The 27,689-nt window shown below is 45.4% G+C and overlaps 1 protein-coding gene across 1 annotated transcript in view; it reads right to left on the reverse strand.

Annotated features, from left to right (window-relative positions):
• The window catches only part of LOC112246897 (transmembrane protein 211), a 169,402-nt gene that overhangs the window by 109,868 nt on the left and 31,845 nt on the right, over positions 1-27,689 (reverse strand). The window contains exon 2 of the mRNA XM_024415494.1: positions 14,258-14,396. Within this exon, the coding sequence (XP_024271262.1) occupies positions 14,258-14,396 (139 nt within the window). The remainder of the gene's footprint in view (positions 1-14,257; positions 14,397-27,689) is intronic.

Raw genomic sequence — 27,689 nt, forward strand, 5'->3', positions numbered from 1 at the left:
CCCCATGTTGGAATGGCTACAATTCCATTGGCCACGGAGACCATACAGCTGTAGTTTGGCTACACGGCTGGAAATGGTAAAACTCTGAGACTATCGATCACTACAGAATAAGAGTACATTTTAGACGTATAATTACTAGTCTGCAGCTAGAAATTACATTAGTCTTGAACGAGAATACAGACAACCGCCGAAGCATCTATGTAACATTTACGAATAGTGCTCTGCAGTATCCATTCTAACCACCTACAACCACGAGAGATGTGACTTCTGGGAAAGTTAACCAGAGACTCTGATGAACTCTACAGGACGATCGAGCATTCCAACAGATACGACGACAACAACATACGGGCGTAAATATATAAATGAGTGGCCGTTCATGTGCAAAGGATTAGCATTTCAATTAATATCATTATAGACTGTGTGTAGTGAATCCATTTAATCTTTCCCGCTCTTTCTCAGTCCCAACCTCTTTCTTTTGTCTACCAAGCCGAGATATCGGCTTAGACCACTATGGGCTTTTCTATCATTGTTAGTTACCAATACAGTGGGGCAAAAAAGTATTTAGTCAGCCACCAATTGTGCAAGTTCTCCCACTTAAAAAGATGAGAGAGGCCTGTAATTTTCATCATAAGTACACTTCAACTATGACAGACAAAATGAGAAAAAAAAATCCAGAAAATCACATTGTAGGATTTTTTATGAATTTATTTGCAAATTATGGTGGAAAATAAGTATGTACCTGTAAGTGTTTTGGCGGCAGGTCTTTTAAAAGGCCATTTGCCCGAGCATAGGAACTAAGCTCTCGATTTTGTCAATAGGTTTAGGTTGCAATCCAACCTAACTAATGAATATAGCTACTAATTAGCCTGTGGTAAAGAGTACTTCCCTGGCTATACGTCAAGCTATACGAACGAGAATCACTGCTGTTGAGCTGACACTAAATAAATGAGAAGGGAAAAGTAAATAAACATTTTCTCATGATTTCAAACTAGAAGCAGATCTAATCTTACACAGCTAAATTTGATCGGTTAATATAACACGAAGCTAGCACCAGTTAGCCGTGAGCCAGGCACATCTCCCGGCTAGCAAACTAAATTCCGCAATACCTCTTTCGCCATCTGGCTTGGATTCTCTGTCGACACGGCGCCCCGCCGCACCACCACGACTGGTCTGCCAACGAATACTTGATCCACTGTGCCTTCATCCGGCCTCCGTCGGAGCAGACGCTACTAACTTTAAACGCAGTGTCGCTAGTGTAGTGGGGCTCCCCTGTTCCATCTACTGTTGCCCTCTGGACACTATGATCACTTGGCTACATAGCTGATGCCTACTGGACTGTCCATTAATCACGGTACTCCATTCTGTTTATTTATTTTTTATCTGTCGGCCTCAGCCGCGAACTCAGGCTCTGTGTGTAGTTAATCCGACCCTCTCTGCCTAGTCATCGCCATTTTACCTGCTGTTGTTGTGTTAGCTGATTAGCTGTTATTGTCTCACCTGTTGTTTTAGCTAGCTCTCCCAATCAACACCTGTGATTACTTTATACCTCGCTGTATGTCTCTCTCAAATGTCAATATGGCTTGTATACTGTTGTTCAGGTTAGTTATAATTTTTGAAGTTTACAATGGAGCCCCTAGTTCCACTCTTCATACCTCTGATACCTCCTTTGTCCCACCTCCCACACATGCGGTGACCTCACCCATTACAACCAGCATGTCCAGAGATACAACCTCTCTTATCATCACCCAGTGCCTGGGCTTACCTCCGCTGTACCCGCACCCCACCATACCCCTGTCTGTGCATTATGCCCTGAATATATTCTACCACGCCCAGAAATCTGCTCCTTTTATTCTTTGTCCCCAACGCTCTAGGAGACCAGCTTTGATAGCCTTTAGCCGCACCCTCATCCTACTCCTCCTCTGTTCCTCGGGTGATGTGGAGGTAAACCCAGGCCCTGCATGTCCCCAGGCACCCTCATTTGTTGACTTCTGTGATTGAAAAAGCCTTGGTTTCATGCATGTCAACATCAGAAGCCTCCTCCCTAAGTTTGTTTTACTCACTGGTTTAGCACACTCTGCCAACCCTGATGTCCTTGCTGTGTCTGAATCCTGGCTTAGGAAGGCCACCAAAAATTCTGAGATTTCCATACCCAACTATAATATTTTCCGTCAAGATAGAACTGCCAAAGGGGGAGGAGTTGCAGTCTACTGCAGAGATAGCCTGCAAAGTAATGTTATACTTTCTAGGTCCATACCCAAACAGTTCGAACTTCTAATTTTAAAAATGTATCTCTCCAGAAATAAGTCTCTCACTGTTGCCGCCTGCTACCGACCCCCCTCAGCTCCCAGCTGTGCCCTAGACACCATTTGTGAATTGATCGCCCCCCATCTAGATTCAGAGTTTGTTCTGTTAGGTGACCTAAACTGGGATATGCTTAACACCCCGGCAGTCCTACACTCTAAGCTAGATAACCTCAATCTCACACAAATCATCAAGGAACCGACCAGGTACAGCCCTTAATCTGTAAGCAAGGGCACCCTCATAGACGTTATCCTGACCAACTGGCCCTCCAAATACACCTCCGCTGTCTTCAATCAGGATCTCAGCGATCACTGCCTCATTGCCTGTATCCGCTATGAGTCCGCAGTCAAACGACCACCCCTAACGCTCCCTAAAACACTTCCGCGAGCAGGCCTTTCTAATCAACCTGGCCCGGGTATCCTGGAAGGATATTGACCTCATCCCGTCAGTTGAGGATCCCTGGTCATTCTTTAAAAGTAACTTCCTAACCATCTTAGATAAGTATGCTCCGTTCAAAAAATGCAGAACTAAGAACAGATATAGCCCTTGGTTCACTCCAGACCTGACTGCCCTCGACCAGCACAAAAACATTCTGTGGCGGACTGCAATAGCATCGAATAGTCCCCCCGATATGCAACTGTTCAGGGAAGTCAGGAACCAATATACGCAGTCAGTCAGGAAAGCAAATGCCAGCTTTTTCAAGCAGAAATTTGCATCCTGTAGATCTAACTCCAAAAAGTTCTGAGACACTGTAAAGTCCATGGAGACTGCACTGCACTGAGGCTAGGTAACACGGTCACATACCAATAAATCCATGATAATCGAAAACTTCAACAAGCATTTCTCAATGGCTGGCCATGCCTTCCTCCTGGCTACTCCAACCTCGGCCAACAACTCCACCCCCCAAGCCTCCCCAGCTTCTCCTTTACCCAAATCCAGATAGCAGATGTTCTGAAAGAGCTGCAAAACCTGGACCCGTACAAATCAGCTGGGCTTGACAATCTGGACCCTCTATTTCTGAAACTATCCGCCATTGTCGCAACCCCTATTACCAGCCTGTTCAACCTCTCTTTCATATCGTCTGAGATCCCCAAAGACTGGAAAGCTGCTGCGGTCATCCCCCTCTTCAAAGGGGGAGACACCTTGGACCCAAACTGTTACAGACCTATATCCATCCTGTCCTGCCTATGTAAGGTCTTCGAACGCCAAGTCAACAAACAGATCACTGACCATCTCAAATCCTATCGTACCTTCTCCGCTGTGCAATCTGGTTTCCGAGCCGGTCACGGGTGCACCTCAGCCACGCTAAAGGTACTAAATGATATTATAACCGCCATCGATAAAAGACAGTACTGTGCAGCCGTCTTCATCGACCTGGCCAACGCTTGCGACTCTGTCAATCACCATATATTCTTATCGGCAGACTCAGTAGCCTCGGTTCTTCTAATGACTGCCTTGCCTGGTTCTCCAACTAATTTGCAGACAGAGTTCAGTGTGTCAAATCGGAGGGCATGTTGTCCGGACCTCTGGCAGTCTCTATGGGGGTGCCACAGAGTTCAATTCTCGGGCCGACTCTTTTCTCTGTATATATCAATGATGTTGCTCTTGCTGCGGGCGATTCCCTGATCCACCTCTACACAGACTGTTCTGTATACTTCTGGCCCTTCCTTGGACACTGTGCTATCTAACCTCCAAATGAGCTTCAATGCCATACAACATTCCTTCTGTGGCCTCCAACTGCTCTTAAACGCTAGTTAAACCAAATGCATGCTTTTCAACCATTCGCTGGCTGCACCCGCACGCCCAACTAGCATCACCACCCTGGATGGTTCCGACCTAGAATATGTGGACATCTATAAGTACCTAGGTGTCTGGCTAGACTGTAAACTCTCCTTCCAGACTCATATCAAACATCTCCAATCCAAAATCAAATCTAGAATTGGCTTTCTATTTAGCAACAAAGCTTCCACTCACGCCGCCAAACTTACCCTAGTAAAACTGACTATCCTACTGATCCTCGACTTCAGCAATGTCATCTACAAAATGGCTTCCAATACTCTACTCAGCAAACTGGATGCAGTTTATCACAGTGCCATCCGCTTTGTTACTAAAGCACCTTATACCACCCACCACTGCGACCTGTATGCTCTAGTCGGCTGGCCCTCACTACATATTCGTCGCCAGACCCACTGGCTCCAGGTCATCTACAAGTCCATGCTAGGTAAAGCTCCGCCTTATCTCAGTTCACTGGTCACGATGGCAACACCCACCCGTAGCATGCGCTCCAGCAGGTGTATCTCACTGATCATCCCTAAAGCCAACACCTCATTCGGCCGCCTTTCCTTCTAGTTCTCTGTTGCCTGTGACTGGAACGAATTGCAAAAATCGTTGAAGTTGGAGACTTTTATCTCCCTCACCAACTTTAAACATCTGCTATCTGAGCAGCTAACCGATCGCTGCAACTGTACATAGTACATCGGTAAATAGCCCACCCAATTTACCTACCTCTTCCCCATACTGTTATTTTATTTACTTTTCTGCTCTTTTGCACACCAGTATCTCTACCTGCACATGTTCATCTGATCATTTATCACTCCAGTGTTAATCTGCTAAATTGTAATTATTCACTCCTATGGCCTATTTCTTGCCTACCTCCTCATGCCTTTTGCACACAATGTATATAGATTATTTTTTTTCTACTATGTTATTGACTTGTTTATTGTTTACTCCATGTGTAACTCTGTGTTGCTGTCTGTTCACACTGCTATGCTTTATCTTGGCCAGGTCGCAGTTGTAACTGAGAACTTGTTCTCAACCAGCCTACCTGGTTAAATAAAGGTTAAATAAAAATATAAAACATATTTAAAAATTGTGGGTGTTCAATTTCACACTTTTGAAGTGTTTACATGAGAACCACCAGAAAGTGTTGAATTTACACTTTTCAAAATGTTGAACTTTTAACACCGATACTTTCCAACACCAGTGACATTCAATTGTTATACTAACTCAGTGTTAATACCTTGTATATAACCTTGTATATAACACTTTAGAATTCGATGTTTACACTAGGTCAGTGTTAAATGTACACTGTTATGGTGTTCACTGATACTTGTATTGAACGCTTTGGAATTCAATTTTCAAACTAGGTCAATGTTACATTTACACTGGTATGGTGTTCACTGATAACTTCACAGCAAATTCTCCAGTGTTAATTCAACACTGAGAGTGTTACATTTAACACGCATTCAGTGCTTATACAAATCCACAATTTTCAGTGTTAAATTAACACAGTGCTAAGTTAAAAGCCTTGTTTACATATTTCCCAATGTGTCTTGCCTTTCGAGTGAATTGTAGAGTTATCACCCATGACTGTATTTGTTAGTGACAGAGACATGTTTGTTGCATTCATCCATTTTCAGTGCTGTGGCCCTCACCAAGTGAGATCCTAAGTGAATATGTTATTCAATTATTTATCACAATGCAACACATAATTCATAGGGCCTTATTTTGAGGGCCTAGCTTTACCCTAATACAGTGATCTAAAACTCATAGTTTACAGGAAAAATCAGGCCTGCAAGTCACATTATGCTGGTTTGCAAAGTGATGTGTAAATTCCTGTTGGAATCCAGCCAGAGTGGGAATATCCAACATTTGGAATTTTTTTTCAACCACAACCTGCATTCAGAATGTCTGCCGGGTTGGGAAAACTAAGATATGAGACTACCTTAAGCATCTAAACTGGAGCAACCATTTTAGTAACGGATGTAATAAATCCATATAACAGATTGGATTAGCTAAGAAAATTGTATGTTAATTAGTAGCACAAGATTCATTAATCAATCAATGCAAAAACATAGACATAGAAAGAAACAATTCTAAAAATCAAACTGCAATAGAGCATGCTGGGAAATATGATAATGATGGGCGTGGTTTTGGTTTAACACTGGTTATTAAAACTTCTTGGTGACAGGGGGGCAGTATTTTCACATCCGGATGAAATGCATGCCCAAATTCAACTGCCTGCTACTCATCCTCAGAAGATACGATATGCATATTATTAGTAGATTTGGATAGAAAACACTCTGAAGTTTGTAAAACTGTTTGAATCATGCCTGTGAGTATAACAGAACTCATTTAGCAGGCGAAACCCACGAGGACAAACCATTCAGATTTTTTTTTGTTGAGGTCACTCTCTTTTCAATGGGTTTTCATTGGGAATCCAGATTTCTAAGGGACCTTCTTGCCGTTCCTATCACTTCCACTAGATGTCAACAGTCTTTAGAAATTGGTTATTCCTTTGTGTAATGAAGAAGTACGGCCATCTTGAACGAGGGTAACTTGAAGTGTACTGTTAGATAGAGGCGCTTGACCAGAAAGCATGCAACAGTTTGTTTTCCTCCTGTATTGAACACAGATCACCCAGTCTTCAATTTTATAGATTATAGATTTATAGATTTACATAAAAAAATACCTAAAGTTGTATTAAAAAAGTAGTTTGAAGCCATTTTGCACGCCCAATTTTTCAGTTTTTGATTTGTTAAAAAAGTTTGAAATATCCAATAAATGTCGTTCCACTTCATGATTGTGTCCCACTTGTTGTTGATTCTTCACAAAAAAATACAGTTTTATATCTTTATGTTTGAAGCCTGAAATGTGGCAAAAGGTCGCAAAGTTCAAGGGGGCCGAATACTTTCGCAAGGCACTGTAATAGCATCGTTTGCTTTTTGAAATCTGACATGTTGGCTGGATTCACAACAAGTGTAGCTTTAATTTGCTATCTTGCATGTGTGATTTCAAGAAAGTTTGATTTTTATAGTAATTTATTTGAAATTGGCGCTCTGCATTTTCTCTGGCTTTTGGCCAGGTGGGACGCTAGCGTACCACATATCCCAGAGAGGTTAACACAAACACTGGGGTTATTTTACACCAATGAGTGTTAATTCAACACTTGAATCAACTCAAGAAAGTTAAACTGAAAAATCAACACCAGGTAACACTGGCCAATTTGACACCCTGATTGAACAACAGTATTTTTTAACGACAGCTTAAAAATGATAGTTATAGTTATAGTTACCATAGGGGAGCTCTGCTCCTAGTGGTTTACCTCACTGCCTAGGCAGTGAACAGCCAGAGAGAAAATTATGCACACACCTGCAGCCAATAGGAGTACAGGTGTCCCTATATAAGGGCATGCTTCCCCACAATCAGCCTCCCGAAAAATTATCTTCAGCGAGACTGGGGATCGGCAGGGCCTTAAGTCTTAATGGGGCTCTGCTCCACTCATAGAACTGGAGTTACAACTCCGGTAACTATCGTTCTATATCGCGGAGCTCCGCCCCATAGGGGAGCTCTGCTCTTAGTGGTTTAAGGCGCAGCTCTCCAAAATGTACACCATGCCGAGCCTAACACTTCCCACTTAATGAAAAAGTCGGACACAGCAATGGCTGCGGCCAAATCCCGCAGTACTGTAACACACTATGAAAACAGACCGTGTCACAATGTATTGCGTCCTCAGTCTAATCTGCCCTACTCAGTCTAGAGGCATAGGCAATGACTAGTGGGCAGATAAAACAGAATATGAGCCATACTAATCTGTACAAGCAGATATATGAACTCAAACTCTGTCAGTATTAAAGATTTGTCTAATAGTACTGTAACACCAGTTACAGAAACGATATCTCTAATCCTTCCGGCAGGGCCGCTCCACTCATAGACCTGGAGTTACAGCTCCGGTAATCGTTCTATATCGTGGAGCTCCGCCCCATAGGGGAGCTCTGCTCCTAGTGGGTGATCGGGGCTATCAATATGATTGACAGCCCTCCTGTTCTCACGCGGGCTAGCAGTGGGAGAAAGCAGTACAGCGGTGGAAATGCGTACAGGAAAACATCTGACCACGGTTGGTGCGCAGAAGCGTCTATCCCTAGTGGCAGTTCGTCCTGACCTCATAGCAAGAACCATAGGGGACACTGCGCATTCACACATGACGCGAATAGGTCCACCTCGCCTCTCCCGAACCGTTCCCATATTTGGAGAACAATGTCGGGGTGCAGCTGCCACTCATTGTCTCGGGGACCCCCTCGAGACATGAGGTATACTCCAATGTTCTGATAGCCTGGAATGTGTGCTGCTGTCAATGAATGAAGGTGCTCATGAGCCCACAGCCACAATTCCTCCACCACCCGGTGGAGTGCAGGAGACCTGACTTATCCTTGGCGATTTATGTAGGCTACTGTGGTTCGGTTTTCCAACCATGTGGCGTCCCAAGGGAGGCCACACATCTCCAACCGCCCGAGCCTGACATGTCAGAAAAGCGTCTGTAAGCACCAGAATGTTGGAGGACACTACATGAGTCTCTCCAATAGTTCAGGTCCGCTCTGAGTGAGAGGGGAACTACCAACAACCGACGACGGTTCCTCACTGGGTCCAGTCATAGTTGGGCAAACCATCGCTGTGTTCTGTGCATGTGTAGAAGTCCCAGCGGAAACATGGAGTGGGCAGACCCAAGAGTGTTATGACGGAATGCGCCGTCACCATGTGATTCGGATAAAACCTTTGTAGGGCTAGCAACAAGGCAGCCAGTTGAGGATCTGAAATTCGAGACTTCATAGTCACAGTGTCTAGCTGTAATCCCAGGTAGACAATCCGATGACTTTGCCAGGGTGCACTCTTTTCCCAATTCACAGCGAACCTCAGACGTGTGAGATGAATCACTGTCTGTGTCGTGTGCAATCGCCAGCTCTGCTGACGGGGCGAGAACCAGTAGATTATCTAGGTAGGTTAGTAGCCTTATCCCTTGACAACACAAAAGTTCCAATGCCGCCTCCACGCATTTGGAAAAGGTGCGAGGTGCCAAGTCTTTGTTGTGGATACATTCCAGAGGACGTTTTGTTGTAAGCATTCGAAAGGGCCGTTTGGCTACGCTCTCATTGAGAGTGCGTAAATCCAATATTGGCCTCTTTCCCCCTGCTTTTTTGGCACTAGGAAGTAGGGCGAATATAGCCTGCTGTTCCTTTGCTCTTGGGGAACAACTGTGACTGCTTCCTTCACCAAACGTTTTGTCATCTTTTTCACAAGAGCAGCTACTTTCTCTGGCGTTTTCATCACAGTCTCCACCACGCCCGAAAAACGGGAGGAGTTCGGGGGAATTGGATGGCATAACCCTTCTCCAGCATCCGGCTTAGCCAGGGGGATAGGGTGCAGCTTCGCTGCCACACTGAGTAATGCTCTGAGAGCGGGAGAGCCCAAATTTTGGCGCTTTCTGTGAGAACATGGGGTGCCGAGACTTTGGTTATATGTGTAACCTTGTGGTTCCAGCCCTCCGTGAATGCAGCACGGGTCTGAGCTGCACTAACTGAGACGCCTGCCTGAGTTAGTGTGCTGTCCCCCAACAGCGATTGCGTCATCGGCCCAACATGGGGCTGTGTACACAAGCTGCTCTTTAAGCCCTTAACTCATCAAGAGTGTCCGCTTTGCTGCCCTCATTTCATTTCCACAACATCCTCATGTGTGTGCTCAGCTATGCACTCATGATGGGCTGTGCAATACACAGAGTGGTGAGAGGAAGAGAGAGATATTTTTATTTTTACCTTTATTTAACTAGGCAAGTCAGTTAAGAACAAATTCTTATTTTCAATGACGGCCTAGGAACAGGGGCAGAGCGACAGATTTGTACCTTGTCAGTTCAGGGATTTGAACTTGCAACCTTTCGGTTACTAGTCCAACACTCTATCCACTAGGCTACCCAGCCGCCCCAATAGAGAGAGAAGCAACCTGAATGGTCTGAACCTGAAGTTTGTTCTGGAAAAGAGATTCTCTTGTGACAAAGGTAGATGGAACACATTCTTTATTAACAACTGACACATTGGCTCCTCCATCCCCTTTGCAGGGGTGGGGGAAGAGCAGTGGGCGCTGTCACACGAAGTGCTGCGCTCTCTCCCGTCCTCTCCCCCTCGTCCCATCATGGCCGTCGTCTCTTCTGGCTGCACCTAGGCCATCAGGGCGAGGAAATGAAAATCTCTCACACCGGTGGAGCCTCTGCCATCTCTGATGCGGCCGGAGGGGCGCAGCCCGCTCCTGGTGCACCGGGTGCCGCTGCTCGACGGGCTCTCCGTCTGGCTGTAGACCCAGGTCTACTAGAGAAGGTGGAGTGAGGAGGCTCTTTTGAACCTGCTCTAGACCCTCCTGGCAGGTGTCTAGCGAGCTGCATCTTCTCCTCCTTTAGCTTCCCAAAACGTGCCGCCCGTTTCGGTCTAGAGTATGGGCCGCCCACCATCATATCCACCTCTGGGTTGGGGGGAACGGGGGGCAGTGTATTTAGACGGCTCGCGGCCTGCACATTGAGCCCTGTAAAGTCAGAGCGCACAGAGGTCATTGCGTAGGAGGGGGCTACTAAGAACTCTCTTCCTCACCCAAGGATGTGAAATTCCCCTCACTCTCCCTAGGGAGGGGGTCATGTCAGCCTCGGTTAGTAGACTGGATTTTCCCCGGAGAAAAACCCAGACACTTCCCAACATCTTCATCATCTCCGGAGGCGCCGTCGTCATATGACGCCTCAGAACCTGAGGCTAGCACAGACATGGCGTCTTCCAGAGGGAGATCTACCCTGCAAAAACCCCATAGCGGTTTCCTCTCCTTTAAAGAGGGTGCAGCTTGGGCATTCCGGGGGATCTGTGAGGTCGCCCCTAGCTTCCTGCGAATCCAAACACACGAAACATAAGTTGTGTGGGTCCATAGACGCCATAGTGGAGCAGCAACACTGTGCTCTTAATTAAAATATATTTTGGGGGTAGAAAAGGCGTGCTCATGAAGGATGACGTCGAGACCATGATATCGACGGCGTGTTCGTCCTGAGTCTTCTCTCTTCTCTTCTAGGATTCTTCCGTCCAGTCCTGTCACTGAAGATAATGGGAGGCTGATTGTGGGGAAGCATCCCCTTATATAAGTACACCTGTACTCCTATTGGCTGCAGGTGTGTGTATAATTTTCTCTCAGGCTGTTCGCTGCCTAGGCAGCAGGGTAAACCACTAGGAGCAGAGCTCCCCTATGGGGCAGAGCGCCACAATATAGAAACAACACCAACTGGCATTCAGTCAGTTCAAAGTATGACAAAGTAATACCACATCAACACCAAAACTGCTTACACCAGGATATGAACACTGAAGATTTTGCTGTGTAGTGAGAGAATCAGGGGGGAACTGACTGAGTGCTAAAACTGTGAGAGTTGTGAGACTTGTTCATTTCTAAACTACAAGGTGCGGAAAAAAATACCAAAGGTTTTCGAAAGGGCTGTCGACAGGAAATCCAGGAATGTTTCCAAAGAAAGTGTCTGAAAAGCCCAGTCTGCAAAAGTGTTCGAGGGGATTTTTTTCTCAGACTGGACATATTTCAGGATAGTACAGTTTTCAATCTAGGAAATAAAGCAGTACTTTATTAGCCAGTCCTTTCTCCACTCTCCTCCTCTCTGTTATAGTTAACTGTATGATTCTGGGAACATCAGAAGGTGGGGGGAAATAAACCATATTTTGGTAATCCAACCAGTTGAACATATGCGTTGGTACTTAATGAATATGATGTCAGTTCGGTTGTCATCTGAGACATTCTCATCAATGACAGGATAACATAAACTGTACAGTGGAAAGTCTACACATTATAGTTATCAGATTCACATGGAATTGTTGTGCAATTTAAATGTTTGAATATTAAATTATTTGGGAGGGGATGAAATGTGCTTTTAGCTTCTAAAATGTGAAAATTGGGTTTTCATGAGTGAATTAGGCCCGACTCAGTGGCCCGCCCATGTGAAGAGACATTGGTTAAACTATGAAACACACCCTCCTCTGCCTTCCTATATAAAGCCTTGACGACAATATAACTTGCTGTTCCGGGTACATTAGAATGACGATCCGATGTCAGAAGTGTTCAGATAATAAGTACAGAACGAAGCCAACCTCAGCGTGAGCTTTGGTTGCGAATGGTATGAACTTTGAACTCTTATTCACTACAGAAGTGATACCTCCTAGCCGTTGAGTTAGCAACAGCAGCTGCAAACGTGGGCTAGGAAAGAACAGACAGAGTATCCCGTCTACCACACAACGACGTTACTATAACGTATCCAATTTACCACCAGAGACATTCTTCTGAGGACAGGAAGATCTCTGTTGGCCAACACAACCAGCATCTATGACCAACCTACCGAAGCGCAGCTCAGAGTAAATATTTATTGTATTTTCTTTTTCCAAATGGGCGGTAATTTAGAATGCACAAGATTTTGTATTTACGATAGAGTAGCTGCCTACGGCCCGATAGAGACATCGCTTCTCCCTTTGTTCTTCAGTCGTCCCGCTCTTTCACTCAAACCCAGACCCCTTTTCTTTGGGTAACCAGCTGTCATATCTGCTCCGTACTCTAGGGACGTTTTCCTTTATGACATAATTTGTAATCAATGTATGGTTCATTCTGTGTATATGTAATTCTGTGTGATTAGTTAGGTATTTAGTAAATAAATAATTCAACCCAATTTTGAATTGCTGATTCAACTTGTTAGCCAGGGTTCGTGAAGATAACCAAGAATTTACAACTTTCAGATGAGACTGAAATAAGGTGACGATTAATAATGACTGCTATTGATGTAAAATATTACTAGGTCTTTAAGAGTTTATTCGGAAGATAACAGCTCTATAAATATTATTTCGTGGTGCCCGACTTTCTAGTTAAATACATTTACATGATTAGCTCAATCAGGTAATATTAATTACAGAGAAAGGATTTTATAGAATAGCATGTCATATCACTTAATCCGGCATAGCCAAAGACACAACAGTAGTGTGTGTCCTTCAGATATCCTAACCTCACAATGTGATAAACACGTAACTACAGACAAACACACATGAACGGACAAACGTGCACACACACTCTATACAGTGAGTGGAAGGCCTATGCACCAGGGTGGTGGGCAGCGGCTAGGGCTGCTTAGTTTACTTGGCTGGTGTCGTGTGTACATCACATTAAACCCTGAACATCTCATCACCAGTAACCATGCTTAGTTTACTTGGCTGGTGTCGTGTGTACATCACATTAAACCCTGAACATCTCATCACCAGTAACCATGCTTAGTTTACTTGGCTGGTGTCGTGTGTACATCACATTAAACCCTGAGCATCTCATCACCAGTAACCATGCTTAGTTTACTTGGCTGGTGTCGTGTGTACATCACATTAAACCCTGAACATCTCATCACCAGTAACCATGCTTAGTTTACTTGGCTGGTGTCGTGTGTACATCACATTAAACCCTGAACATCTCATCACCAGCAACCATGCTTAGTTTACTTGGCTGGTGTCGTGTGTACATCACATTAAACCCTGAGCATCTCATCACCAGTAACCATGCTTAGTTTATGGGGCTACTTCTCTGTTTGAATGAAAGCAGGGCCTTGATAAGACACACGTCCTCCTGAACCAATGACCTGTGTTAAGGGTCTGTAATTGTCTTTTTCCTGCCTCCTCTAAATCTCCCCAGTGCCCTCCTCATATCGCTCTACGCCAGCATAACACTTCATTCCACCACCGCACCGCAGCCCGTAACCTAGCAACGGCCCGCTGGAGGCCTGAAGAGCAGCAGCTTCTGTTTGGTTTGGTGTGAGTGATGTGCCTTGGCAACAAAGTGAGCTCCTCTTCACTTCAGATGATAGGCAGCTTTATCTGTGTGTCGCTCGTAAGTATCTATACACTGAGCTGTCTCTTACCTATAGAGAACACTGAGGATGAACATGTAGCCTATCTAGATCACGAAAGAAGGTCCAAGCAGAGAAATGTGACCAAGGGACTTCATTCATAACTAATGCCTTCTTATGATTCACCTTGAACTTGTATGTCAGCCATTGATTAAACAAATCAATCTACCGTCTAGGTAATAGAAAGTGTGTGTGTTGTTTGTGAAGAGTTTGTTCTGTACTCACCCGCAGTCATCTGCATGTATCCAGCCAGTGTACAGATCCTCCTCTCACAGCCTCCGCTGGGCAAGAAGATGGTGATGATGGCCAACAGGGAGCTGACCGCCAGGACAGCACATCCTCCAGAACAGAGCACTACACTCGTCTGAAACACACAGAACATTTAATCAGATCCTTTTATCCACAGACATTGTCAATAGTGACTGTGACACATACAAGTGTAGTAGGTATACAGTTGAAGTCGGGAAGTTTACATACACTTAGGTTGGAGTCATTAAAACTCGTTTTTCAACCACTCCACAAATTTCTTGATAACAAACTATAGTTTTGGCAAATCGGTTAGGAGATCTACTTTGTGCATGACACAAGTAATTTTTACAATTGTTTGCAGACAGATTATTTCACTTATAATTCACTGTATCACAATTCCAGTGGGTCAGAAGTTTACATACACTAAGTTGACTGTGCCTTCAAACAGCTTGGAAAATTCCAGAAAATGATGTCATGGCTTTAAAAGCTGATAGGCTAAATGACATAATTTCAGTCAATTGGAGGTGTACCTGTGGATGTATTTCAAGGCCTATTTCACACTCAGTGCCTCCTTGCTTGACATCATGGGAAAATGTAAAGAAATCCGCCAAAAGAATTGTAGACCTCCACAAGCTTGGTTCATCCTTGGGAGCAATTTTTAAACGCCTGAAGGTACCACGTTCATCTGTACAAACAATAGTACGCAAGTATAAACACCATGGGACCACGCAGCCGTCATACAGCTCAGGAAGGAGACGCGTTCTGTCTTCTAGAGATTAACGTACTTTAATGCGAAAAGTGCAAATCAATCCCAGAACAACAGCAAAGGACCTTGTGAAGATGCTGGAGGAAACAGGTACAAAAGTATCTATATCCACAGTAAAACGAGTCATATATCGACATAACCTGAAAGGCCACAGCAAGGAAGAAGCCACTGCTCCAAAACCGCCATAAAGCCGGACTACAGTTTGCAACTGCACATGGGGACAAAGATCGTACTTTTTGGAGAAATGTCCTCTGGTCTGATGAAACAAAAATAGAACTGTTTGGCTATAATGACCATCGTTATGTTTCGAGGAAAAAGGGGGAGGCTTGCAAGCCGAAGAATACCATCCCAACCGTGAAGCACGGGGGTGGCAGCATCATGTTGTGGGGGTGCTTTGCTGCAGGAGGGACTGGCGCACTTCACAAAATAGATGGCATCATGACGCAGGAAAATTATGTGGATATATTGAAGCAACATCTCAAGACATCATTCAGGAAGTTCAAGCTTGGTCGCAAATGGTTCTTCCAAATGGACAATGACCCCAAGCATGCTTCCAGAATTGTGGCAAAATGGCTTAAGGACAATAATTTCAAGGTATTGGAATGGCCATCACAAAGCCCTGACCTCAATCCCATAGAAAATTTGTGGGCAGAACTGAAAAAGTGTGTGTGAGCAAGTAGTCTCTTCATTCATTAGGCCTTAACTCTGTCTCACACTGACTGTCTCTGGCTTTGATAAAGCTGCTGCACGTCCTCCTTCATACATCTATTCCTACCCCCGGAGAAAATGGGGACGGTTGCCTTCATTTTTTGTTGAAGGTAAGAAAAAAAAGGAGAGATATGAAAAAGCAGCAACCCCTGCTGTTCTGAGATAAGTTACTCTGTACTCTATTTAGAGCAGAGATGCAATAACTACAACAGAATAACTTGGTTGAGATTAAATGAGTTCTTTATCTATCATACATAGAGTATCAGTCAATGCCTTCCCTCTCAATGTCACGTTTTTTTCAAAATCGAACCCAGAAGCAGACCAGTGACAGTACCCCCCCTCCAACGAACGCCACCAGGCGGACTACCCGGAGCGCCAGGGTGGAGGCGGTAAAAGTCACGAAGCAGGTCATCGTCAAGGATCTGACGCCGAGGAATCCAACTCCTCTCCTCAGGACCATATCCTTCCCAATCCACTAAATACTGGAAACCTCGACCCCGCCGTCTGGAGTCCATGATGCGGCGCACCGTGTAGACAGGACCACCTCCGATCATCCGAGGAGGAGGAGGACGAGGAGGAGGGGGCAACAGAGGACTGAGGAGAACCGGCTTGAGGCAGGAGACATGAAAGGTGGGATGTACTCTTAGTGTAGCAGGCAACTTGAGTCGGACCACAAAAGGATTAACGATCTTCTCCACTACAAACGGACCAATGAACTTCGGTGACAGTTTCCTCGACTCAGTCCGTAGAGGAAGATCCCGTGTAGCCAACCAAACCCTATCTCCGACGGTATAAGCGGGGGCAGGAATACGGCGATGATTCGCCTGGATCTGATACCGGTCAGAAACCTTAAGGAGGGCCTTCCTGGCCCGATGCCAGGTGCGGTGGCAACGACGAATGTGGGTCTGGACAGAAGGAACCGAGAGATCCCGCTCCTGAGAAGGAAACAAGGGAGGTTGGTAACCGTACAGGCACTGGAAGGGAGACATCCCAGTGGCAGATGAAGGGAGAGTATTATGAGCATACTCGACCCAGGGTAATTGAGAGGACCAAGAGGTGGGATCAGAGGAAACAAGACAGCGCAGCGTGGACTCCATCTTCTGGTTGGCTCTCTCCGCCTGACCATTAGGTTGGGGGTGAAATCCACATGTGAGACTGACTGTAGCTCCAATCGCCAAACAGAAGGATTTCCAGACAGCAGAGGTAAACTGAGGACCACGGTCAGAAACAATGTCACAGGGCAACCCGTGGACCCTGAACACCTCCCTAACCAGGATCTCGGACGTCTCAGTGGCAGAAGGCAGCTTGGAGAGGGGAACAAAGTGGGCAAACTTGCTGAATCTATCCACAATGGTCAGAATAACCGTGTTACCAACAGAAGAGGGCAACCCCGTGACAAAATCCAGGGCCAGATGCGACCAAGGTCGCCGGGGAATAGGTAGGGGGTGAAGAAGCCCAGAGCTGGCCCGATTGGTACTCTTATTCTGCGCACAAACAGGACAAGCGGCAACAAACCTCCGGGTATCTTCTCCCATGGCAGGCCACCAAAATCGTCTGCGCAGTAGCACCATAGTCCGAGCAACACCACGGTGACAAGCTATCTTGCTGGCGTGGGACCACTGAAGGACAGCAGAACGAACCGACTCAGGCACGAACAACCGACCGGGTGGACCATTATCGGGCCCGGGCTGTGTCCGAAGAGCCGCCATCACCTCCTCCTCAATCCTCCATGTAACGGCTCCCACGACAACGTTCTGGGAAGAATCGTCTCAGTCTTGGCCCCACTCTCCTCCGTCTTGGAGAACATCCGGGACAGGGCGTCCGCCTTCCCGTTCTTCGACCCAGGTCGGAACATCAGGGAAAAATTGAAGCGTCCAAAAACAAAGCCCACCGGGCCTGACGGGACTTGAGACGTTTAGCCGATTGCACGTAAGCCAGATTCTTGTGGTCAGTCCAGACCACAAACGGTTGCTCCGCTCCCTCCAACCAGTGACGCCACTCCTCCAAGGCAAGCTTCACAGCGAGAAGCTCCCGGTTACCCACATCGTAGTTTCTTTCAGCTGGAGAAAGACGACAAGAGTAGAAGGCGCAGGGATGGAGTTTACCGTCAGTGGAGCTACGCTGGGACAGGATGGCGCCACCCCCACATCAGACGCATCCACCTCCACAACGAACTGACGGGAAGTGTCAGGTTGAGAGAGAATCGGGGCGTTGGTGAATCGGCTCTTCAAATCTAGAAATGCTCGGTCTGCCTCAGGAGACCAACAGAACTTTCTGGTGCAAGACGTCAGTACAGTTAAAGGGGCGGCCACCCGGCTGTAATCACGGATAAACCTCCGATAAAAATGTGCAAACCCCAGGAATCTCTGGAGCTGCAATCTCGTACCGGGCTGGACCCAATCCCGAACCGCCCGAACCTTCTCTTGGTCCATCTTGATCTCTCCCCTGGAGATGATGTACCCGAGGAAGGACGTTGTGTGGGCGTGAAAATCGCACTTCTCAGCCTTCACGAACAGACGGTTCTCCAATAACCGCTGCAGGACCTGCTTGACATGCTGAACGTGGCTAGAAAGCTCCTTCGAGAAGATGAGGATATCATCCAGGTAAACGAACACAAAAATACCAATCATATCTCTCAGAACGTCATTCACCATACTTTGGAACACAGCAGGAGCGTCGGTCAGTCCAAACGGCATCACCTGGTACTGAAATGTCCCATCGGAGTATTGAACCCAGTCAACCACTCGTCCCCCTCTTTGATCCGAACCAAATGATAAGCATTACGTAAATCAAGCTTCGTAAAAACCGTAGCACCCTGTAAAGAATCGAAAGCCGAGCTCATCAAGGGCAGGGGATACTTGTTCTTGACCGTAATATCATTCAAACCCCGATAATCAATACACGGTCGAAGAGTGCCATCCTTCTTGCTCACAAAAAAAAATCCTGCTCCCAGAGGTGATGAAGAGGGCCGAATGAGACCTGTAGCTAGAGACTCCTTGATGTAGGTCTCCAAGGCCTCACGTTCAGGTCGAGAGATTCTGTATAACCGTCCCTTGGGAAAGGCGGCTCCAGGAAACAGATTAATCGCACAGTCATAAGGTCGGTGGGGAGGTAGGGACAGAGCCTTCTGTTTACTGAATACTTCACCCAACTCGTGATATGTTTCTGGAACCAGGGACAAATCAGGAGGAGCAGAGTCACTGACCTGACTGGAAACGGCAGGAGAACAGGCAGTCCTAAGGCAGTTAGCATGACAATCAATGCTCCAACTAGTTACCTTACCCGTCACCCAATCAAATGAGGGATTGTGTTCCTTCAGCCAGGGGTAACCAAGAACCAGAGGAACCTGGGGCGAGGACAGAATGAAGAAGGAGATATGGTTCCCCGACAACAACATCTTCACCGGTTCAGTCCTCATAGTGATCCGTGCCAGACTACTGCCGTTCAGAGTGGTTGCTTCAATGGCTTCCGGCAATTGCTCCTTGGAAAGCCCCAGCTGTTCCACCAAGTCGGCATCAATAAAGCTGCCATCGGCACCTGAATCGATAAAATCGTTCATCTCTAAGCTCTGATCCTTATTCATAAGGGTCGCAGGAAAACGGGGTCTGACAGGATTCTTGAGAGGTTGAAACTGGCTCGCTAAAATTCCTCCCAAAACTAGCGAGCCGGGCAGTTTAACGGGCGTTGTGGACAAGCGGAGATGTAATGTCCCGAGCTACCACAGTAGAGACAGCTGTTGGTCTCACGTCTACGTTGGCGCTCCTCCTTAGTTAGCCCGTGTCGCCCCACTTGCATTGGTTCAGGATCTGGTGGCAAGACCCCTCCACTAATCCCGTGTGGAAAATAACGATCAATACGTTCTGGAATTGTCCTGAATTCTATCACAAAGTCTGCCACACTGCGAGCTCCTTGGCGAAGAGAGAACAAACGTTTAGCTGCGTCCTTACCTCGGACTGGATGTTCAAAAAGCTTTCTCATCTCTGCCGTGAAACCCTGGTATGACGTCATGCATGTGTCCCGTCGTTCCCAAACAGCTGAAGCCCATTCCAGAGCTCTACCACGCAGCAGCTCAATAACAAAAGCTATCCTAGCCTTATCCGTGGCGTAAGAGTAAGGCTGCAGATCAAAAACTAACCCACACTGTAAAAGAATTGAACGGCATCCTCCCAGATCTCCCTTGTACTTCTCCGGTGTCGGAACCTTGGGCTCACGGAAGGAACCTGCTCCCGAATCGGCAGGTGATATGGGTGAAACAGGTGGTGGATGATCCGCCGGCAACCTGAGCTGATCCTGGATACTCGTTAATCGATCCGATAAGTTCCGGATTAAACCTGCTATCTCGTGTAGCGCCGTGTTGTGTTGTCCCAACATCTTCTCCTGCTGGGTAATGGCATGGCAAACGGAGTCTAGGTCCGCTGGGTTCATCCTTGGCCGGATCGTTCTGTCACGTATTTTCAAAATCGAACCCAGAAGCAGACCAGGACAAGGAGAGTAGGAAGAAGGTGAGTATTTATTTACAAGTGAATGCGAATGGGTAGATATAGCCAGGTGGCGTAGCGGGCAGCGGTGGTGAGTTGATGGGAGTAAATAGGTGGATCCAATGGGGTAGCGGAATCCTCCGACGACCAGGCGGGAATGGGGTAAATGATCCGGGTGAGTAACTGAAGACAGAACAAACGGAGGTAAGATTAAGGCAAGCAATACGTAAAAAACAACAAAACAAATTCTACCCAACTTGAGGCTGATACTCTGGCACAACATACTGTTCATGGCTAACGATCCGGCAGGGAATGGATGTCAGGTCCGGGCTTATGAAGAGGAGAGATGATGATCAGGACCAGGTGTGCAGATAGCTGATGGGATACAGGTGCGGGTAATCAGAACTCCCAACTGGCTACATTGCCCGGCAACCAAACAGGGTGCGTTCCAGGACGCTGGAAAAAACACTCCAGGACAGAACACAGGCAAAAAACAGACTCAGGAAACGGGATTCGTGACACTCAAACACTGTAATTTATGAAGCTCTTACATTGCACTCAAAGCACTCACAGTCACAATAGTGAGTGTCCTTTACAAGTGTGTCTGGTGATTGTGGAAAGAAAATCATATGCAACCTTTTTAGAATTGTGTCATTATCTTCCAAGAAAAAGAATTGTGCAGCTGAATAGCTCCATCATTACGAAGGAGTCAGAAAGAAAAGGAGGGAGGAGATATGTGCTGTTACACTGGGTTAAATCAACGTTTATTAATGGATCATAATCCAAGCAATAATCAATAGTGAACCATATTGATTTACGATGATGGTGATGATGACGATGATGGTAATGACAAAGGTGCTGGTGCTGCATTGCTGATATTGTGAGAGGTGAGAGGAAGGTATGCAGACTAGGCTAACGGATATAGAAAAGCCATTCAATATTATGTTCTTTATTCTCTTTTCCTCTCTCACTAAAATGATATTGATGTATGCATGGGAATGTCTAGTTCTTTCCCCCGTTGCTGGATCCTGATTGGCTCACAGCCTCCTAGTGTAGAGCCTAGTTGCCTCCCGGCCTGGCTCTTTTACATTCACAGTGACACATAAAAAAATATGCTGGGCCTTATAGAGCAGAGGAGAGGGGAGGGAACGGGGGGGGGGAGCAGTAATAGATTTATTCACATGGCATTTTACACTTGCCATGTAAAGGAACTCCCGAGACTAATACAGCCTATCACAGTTGTTGCCCCATTGGCGTCTATAAAACAAAACCTAAATGTCAATCTACGCGGCCAACATCAATCAAGACTTCACATGTGTGTTTCTCGGGAGCATGTGTCAGAAGTGTTCAGCTGTTGATGATACAAACACGTTATAATGACCTCATTATCATCGCATCGTTTACTTACAGACAAGACAGAAAGAAAGACCTGAGAGGCCCTTTTCCATTGCGGCATTGTGGCATGCTACACACTGCTTAGAGCACAGTTACTTAGTAGAAAATTGGGTTCTAATAGCGCTGACATTTTCAGTGATGCTTTCTCAATAGATTGTAATTATATGTGAATAAGTACGCAGAGCACTGAAACAGCACAACAAGATAGAGATGGAGAAAGTCAATTTGAAGTCACACTGAAGAGGGAAATTGTAAAAACAAAAATGTCCATTCTGATTTTGGTGGAGAACATGAGGAGAATGAATAGACAGTGGAGAACATGAGGAGAATGAATAGACAGTGGAGAACAGCCCTATCCTGTTATATGAGGACATTATTATCACTGTGGCTGTTCCGCATCTAAAGTAGATATATAGGAAACACTGGCCCAGGGTGGTCAGCCCTGTGGTATAAGACTACAGAAATGTTCAACCACACACAGTCACTCACACACATCCTAAAACACTAACACAAAAGCACACGGCCCCACACATCCCGATGGTCAGGGCTGGGGCTCAGTCATAAAGACTGTTTTATTGGTTTCCTACTCCTAACAAATCCAATATCACATCCAAGGCCTGTACTGGAGAGTAATACTAGTTACAGCACTGCTGCAGACCTAAATAAACCAAGGGACTTGAGTAATAAGGTATCATTCAGGTGGAGGCTCCATGGGTAACCTTTTCAAATGAAGTCAAGGAAGCCAAGGATTACACACTAAAGGCTAATAACCTTTAATTGTATAATTGGGAGTTATACAATTGGTGGTTTGGAAGGAGCTGAGCATAAGTGCTGTTGCAGCCATAAAACAACCTGTCCTCCCTCCAAAGAAAGAATCACAATAGTATTTCCATGGAACTTGTGAAAGTGCACATCCTAACCTCTTATTTTTTTTATTTTTTTTTATTTCACCTTTATTTAACCAGGTAGGCTAGTTGAGAACAAGTTCTCATTTGCAACTGCGACCTGGCCAAGATAAAGCATAGCAGTGTGAACAGACAACACAGAGTTACACATGGAGTAAACAATTAACAAGTCAATAACACAGTAGAAAAAAAAGAGAGTCTATATACATTGTGTGCAAAAGGCATGAGGAGGTAGGCGAATAATTACAATTTTGCAGATTAACACTGGAGTGATAGATGGTCATGTACAGGTAGAGATATTGGTGTGCAAAAGAGCAGAAAAGTAAATAAATAAAAACAGTATGGGGATGAGGTAGGTAAAAATGGGTGGGCTATTTACCGATAGACTATGTACAGCTGCAGCGATCGGTTAGCTGCTCAGATAGCAGATGTTTGAAGTTGGTGAGGGAGATAAAAGTCTCCAACTTCAGCGATTTTTGCAATTCGTTCCAGTCACAGCCAGCAGAGAACTGGAACGAAAGGCGGCCAAATGAGGTGTTGGCTTTAGGGATGATCAGTGAGTTACACCTGCTGGAGCGCGTGCTACGGGTGGGTGTTGCCATCGTGACCAGTGAACTGAGATAAGGCGGAGCTTTACCTAGCATGGACTTGTAGATGACCTGGAGCCAGTGGGTCTGGCGACGAATATGTAGCGAGGGCCAGCCGACTAGAGCATACAGGTCGCAGTGGTGGGTGGTATAAGGTGCTTTAGTGACAAAACGGATGGCACTGTGATAAACTGCATCCAGTTTGCTGAGTAGAGTGTTGGAAGCAATTTTGTAGATGACATCACCGAAGTCGAGGATCGGTAGGATAGTCAGTTTTACTAGGGTAAGTTTGGCGGCGTGAGTGAAGGAGGCTTTGTTGCGGAATAGAAAGCCGACTCTAGATTTGATTTTCGATTGGAGATGTTTGATATGAGTCTGGAAGGAGAGTTTACAGTCTAGCCAGACACCTAGGTACTTATAGATGTCCACATATTCAAGGTCGGAACCATCCAGGGTGGTGATGCTAGTCAGGCGTGTGGGTGCAGGCAGCGAATGGTTGAAAAGCATGTATTTGGTTTTACTAGCGTTTAAGAGCAGTTGGAGGCCACGGAAGGAGTGTTGTATGGAATTGAAGCTCGTTTGGAGGTTAGATAGCACAGTGTCCAAGGACGGGCCGGAAGTATATAGAATGGTGCCGTCTGCGTAGAGGTGGATCAGGGAATCGCCCGCAGCAAGAGCAACATCATTGATATATACAGAGAAAAGAGTCGGCCCGAGAATTGAACCCTGTGGCACCCCCATAGAGACTGCCAGAGGACCGGACAGCATGCCCTCCGATTTGACACACTGAACTCTGTCTACAAAGTAGTTGGTGAACCAGGCAAGGCAGTCATCAGAAAAACCGAGGCTACTGAGTCTGCCGATAAGAATATGGTGATTGACAGAGTCGAAAGCCTTGGCAAGGTCGATGAAGACTGCAGCATAAAGACCATTAGTGCTCTCTGCATACATACACACATACACACATACATACATACATACATACATACATACATACATACATACATACATACATACATACATACATACATACATACATACATACATACATACATACATACATACATACATACATACATACATACATACATACATACATACATACATACATACATACATACATACATACATACATACATACATACATACATACATACATACATACATACATACATACATACATACATACATACATACATACATACATACATACATACATACATACATACATACATACATACATACATACATACATACATACATACATACATACATACATACATACATACATACATACATACATACATACATACATACATACATACATACATACATACATACATACATACATACATACATACATACATACATACATACATACATACATACATACATACATACATACATACATACATACATACATACATACATACATACATACATACATACATACATACATACATACATACATACATACATACATACATACATACATACATACATACATACATACATACATACATACATACATACATACATACATACATACATACATACATACATACATACATACATGCCCATACATACATACATACATACATACATACATACATACATACATACATACATACATACATACATACATACATACATACATACATACATACATACATACATACATACATACATACATACATACATACATACATACATACATACATACATACATACATACATACACACATACACACATACATACATACATACATACATACATACATACATACATACATACATACATACATACATACATACATACATACATACATACATACATACATACCCTTGACATAAACAACCCAGCCTCTTGACATTCTAAAGCATCACCTGTATAAAGTGAGCTCATACCCGCTGCAGCCTAACTGATAAGCATGAAGACGTGATGTATTTGTTATGGTACTCAACTGACGTGTGGGTGCTGTTGTATGTAAACTGTTATTGTTTTGCATACTGTAAGGGATGACACAGACCCAAAGCACAGCAGCTATGCTGGGCGATATTCTCTCTCTCCCTGTTGTCTCTCTCTCCACACCTTTCTTTTAGTTCCGTCCCTCCACTTGGCTAGCTCGACCCGGGGCACATCAGCATTCGGTGAAGAAACAGCGTAGCTGGTGACCACAGTAAGTGTCAGCCTTGACATCTCTCTGTGTCTGCCGAGCGGCGGTGTCTGCCGAGCGGCGGTGTCTGCCGAGCCTCGGCTGTGCTATAATGTTCTGTTGCCCATTCGCTCTGTCACACACCTCCAAAACACAACTTTACACTGTCACATCACACACACACCTCCAAAAACACAACTTTACACTGTCACATCACACACACACCTCCAAAAACACAACTTTACACTGTCACATCACACACACACCTCCAAAAACACAACTTTACACTGTCACATCACACACACACCTCCAAAAACACAACTTTACACTGTCACATCACACACACACACCTCCAAAAACACAACTTTACACTGTCACATCACACACACACACATACTAACCCACACACGCTTACACAAAGATCACTTTACCCTGAGAGAGGCTGAGTGAGGCTTGTTTATGGCTCTGTAGCTGACGCGTACACACACAGCTGAGATGGGCCCCTACTCCCTCATCTCTCTCTCCCTCTACCTCACTTTCTCTCTCTCTTTTTCTCTCTTTTAATCAGTTGTTCCTCCTCCCTGATACTCTGTACTTGTCTTGTAACTTCATCATTTTCCGTACAATCCTTATAACCCTGCCGAAATGGTCACACAAATGCCGTTAGACCCCTAAATGAACGTGCTGAATAATACATCTATCTCCTCATTGATCTTTACTTGGGGAGAGTCGCCTAGTAGAGACAGAGGTTTGTGTGCATCTGTGTGTGTCGTGTCAGACTGTCCCCTGAATGGCTGACAAAAGCCAACACCAAGGGCCCATGCTGAGAGAATCCAAGATGGAGAGAAAATGAGGGAGATTAATGACCTGACAAGTGGAGGGAGTGTTCATTTATATGTTGAGGACAGCCAGGCCCCAGACGGAACATGACATTCAGAAGGCACTTATGAAGAGGACATGGGAATGTGGGAATGTTCTTCAGTTTCCCTTGAAACCAGACACGGATACAACAGGCAAATTCCTAAAATTCACCTCTGCAAATGGGTGCGCCTGTAAATGTTTATTGTCCTCATTGAATAATAACTGGTGAAGTTAACATGTTATAACATAGGATGGTCATTCATTTGATTTACGGTGTTCCTATTCCCTCAGATCCTGTTCCACAGTAATTACCCTCTTCAATAACATGCTGAAGGTGAATGCTGATTGGAATGCTAATCTGTGACATGTATTTCCAGGCCTAGTTTAGCAGTAGGGGTTGGGTTCCCATAGAGCCGAGTGGAGTTTCCCATAATCTCCCCCATAAGGGGGAAACTAACCATCCCATTCTGGGAAAGTCAGTGGGGGTAATACTAAACTGCCTATCATTGTCATAAGGAATCCACTATATTCGTGGCTGAAATAAGGCCCTGCTGGTAAGGTGACACGCTTTAATCAAAACACACAGCGGGAATCTAAAGTCAGCCATTCAACTTTCTCACTGGCTGAATGAACTGAGGTGAACTCTCTCTCTCCTCATTCCCAGCAGTTTGCCCCCGGTCAGTCCCTCCCTTCAGCAGGCAGGAAGAGCCAGAACCAGGTGGGGGTGTTGGTGCTGGTGGGGGGGGGCAAAAAGTCAAGTTCAACCCACAGAGCAGAGCCACTCTCGAACCCAGACCCCCGTGTGTGTGTGTGTGTGTGTGTGTGTGTGTGTGCGTGTGTCTACATGTGTACATGCATATATACCCCAGTCAGACATGTGGAGTGGCCTCTCAGAGCCTTCCCCTACAGGCTGCCTAATCCTTTCCACAGCTATACAGGACATAAAAGCAGGAGTGCAGAGCCACTGACCGATGGACAGAGGCCCTCTTTAGGACTGCATCCACACAGCCTGAGGAGTGCATTCCACAACTCAGCCCCCTCTTCCCCCTTGTCGTCCCAGTTTCCCTGGCCTGGCTCCACTCTGGCCTCAGACACAGGCAGCTGTCTTCTTGTCAGGGTCACTTACCACCTGCTGCCTGGAACCCCAATGGATGCTACGGTCTGTGTGCTTTGGAATGGCTGAAGGACCGACACGGCCTCTTCATGGCCTCCTACTGCAGGTGAGTGGGTCTAGTTGCTCTCCATACTGTCATGCATTATTGCAGTTTTTTACTTCTTTGAGCAAATCACAGAAATGTAACTCCAGACAGCTATTCAGTAACTTCTCTGAGTCTACAGGCCTAAATGCAAGGTCAGGAACAAAACCACCTCAGCAGGAAGCTGAAGGTACCGCACAACTTGGACAATGTCTGATCAAGACAAATGTGGAAATAATGTATTCCATATTCCATTCCCTCTGCAATGAACTATGAGAAGTCCGAGATGGAGAGATGCATATTCTAAACATTTCCATAATATCTGTTGTTGTGGGTGGTAGAAGCAGCAGCAGCAG

This window comes from Oncorhynchus tshawytscha, linkage group LG30, assembly GCF_018296145.1.
Source record: "Oncorhynchus tshawytscha isolate Ot180627B linkage group LG30, Otsh_v2.0, whole genome shotgun sequence".
NCBI lineage: Eukaryota > Metazoa > Chordata > Actinopteri > Salmoniformes > Salmonidae > Oncorhynchus > Oncorhynchus tshawytscha.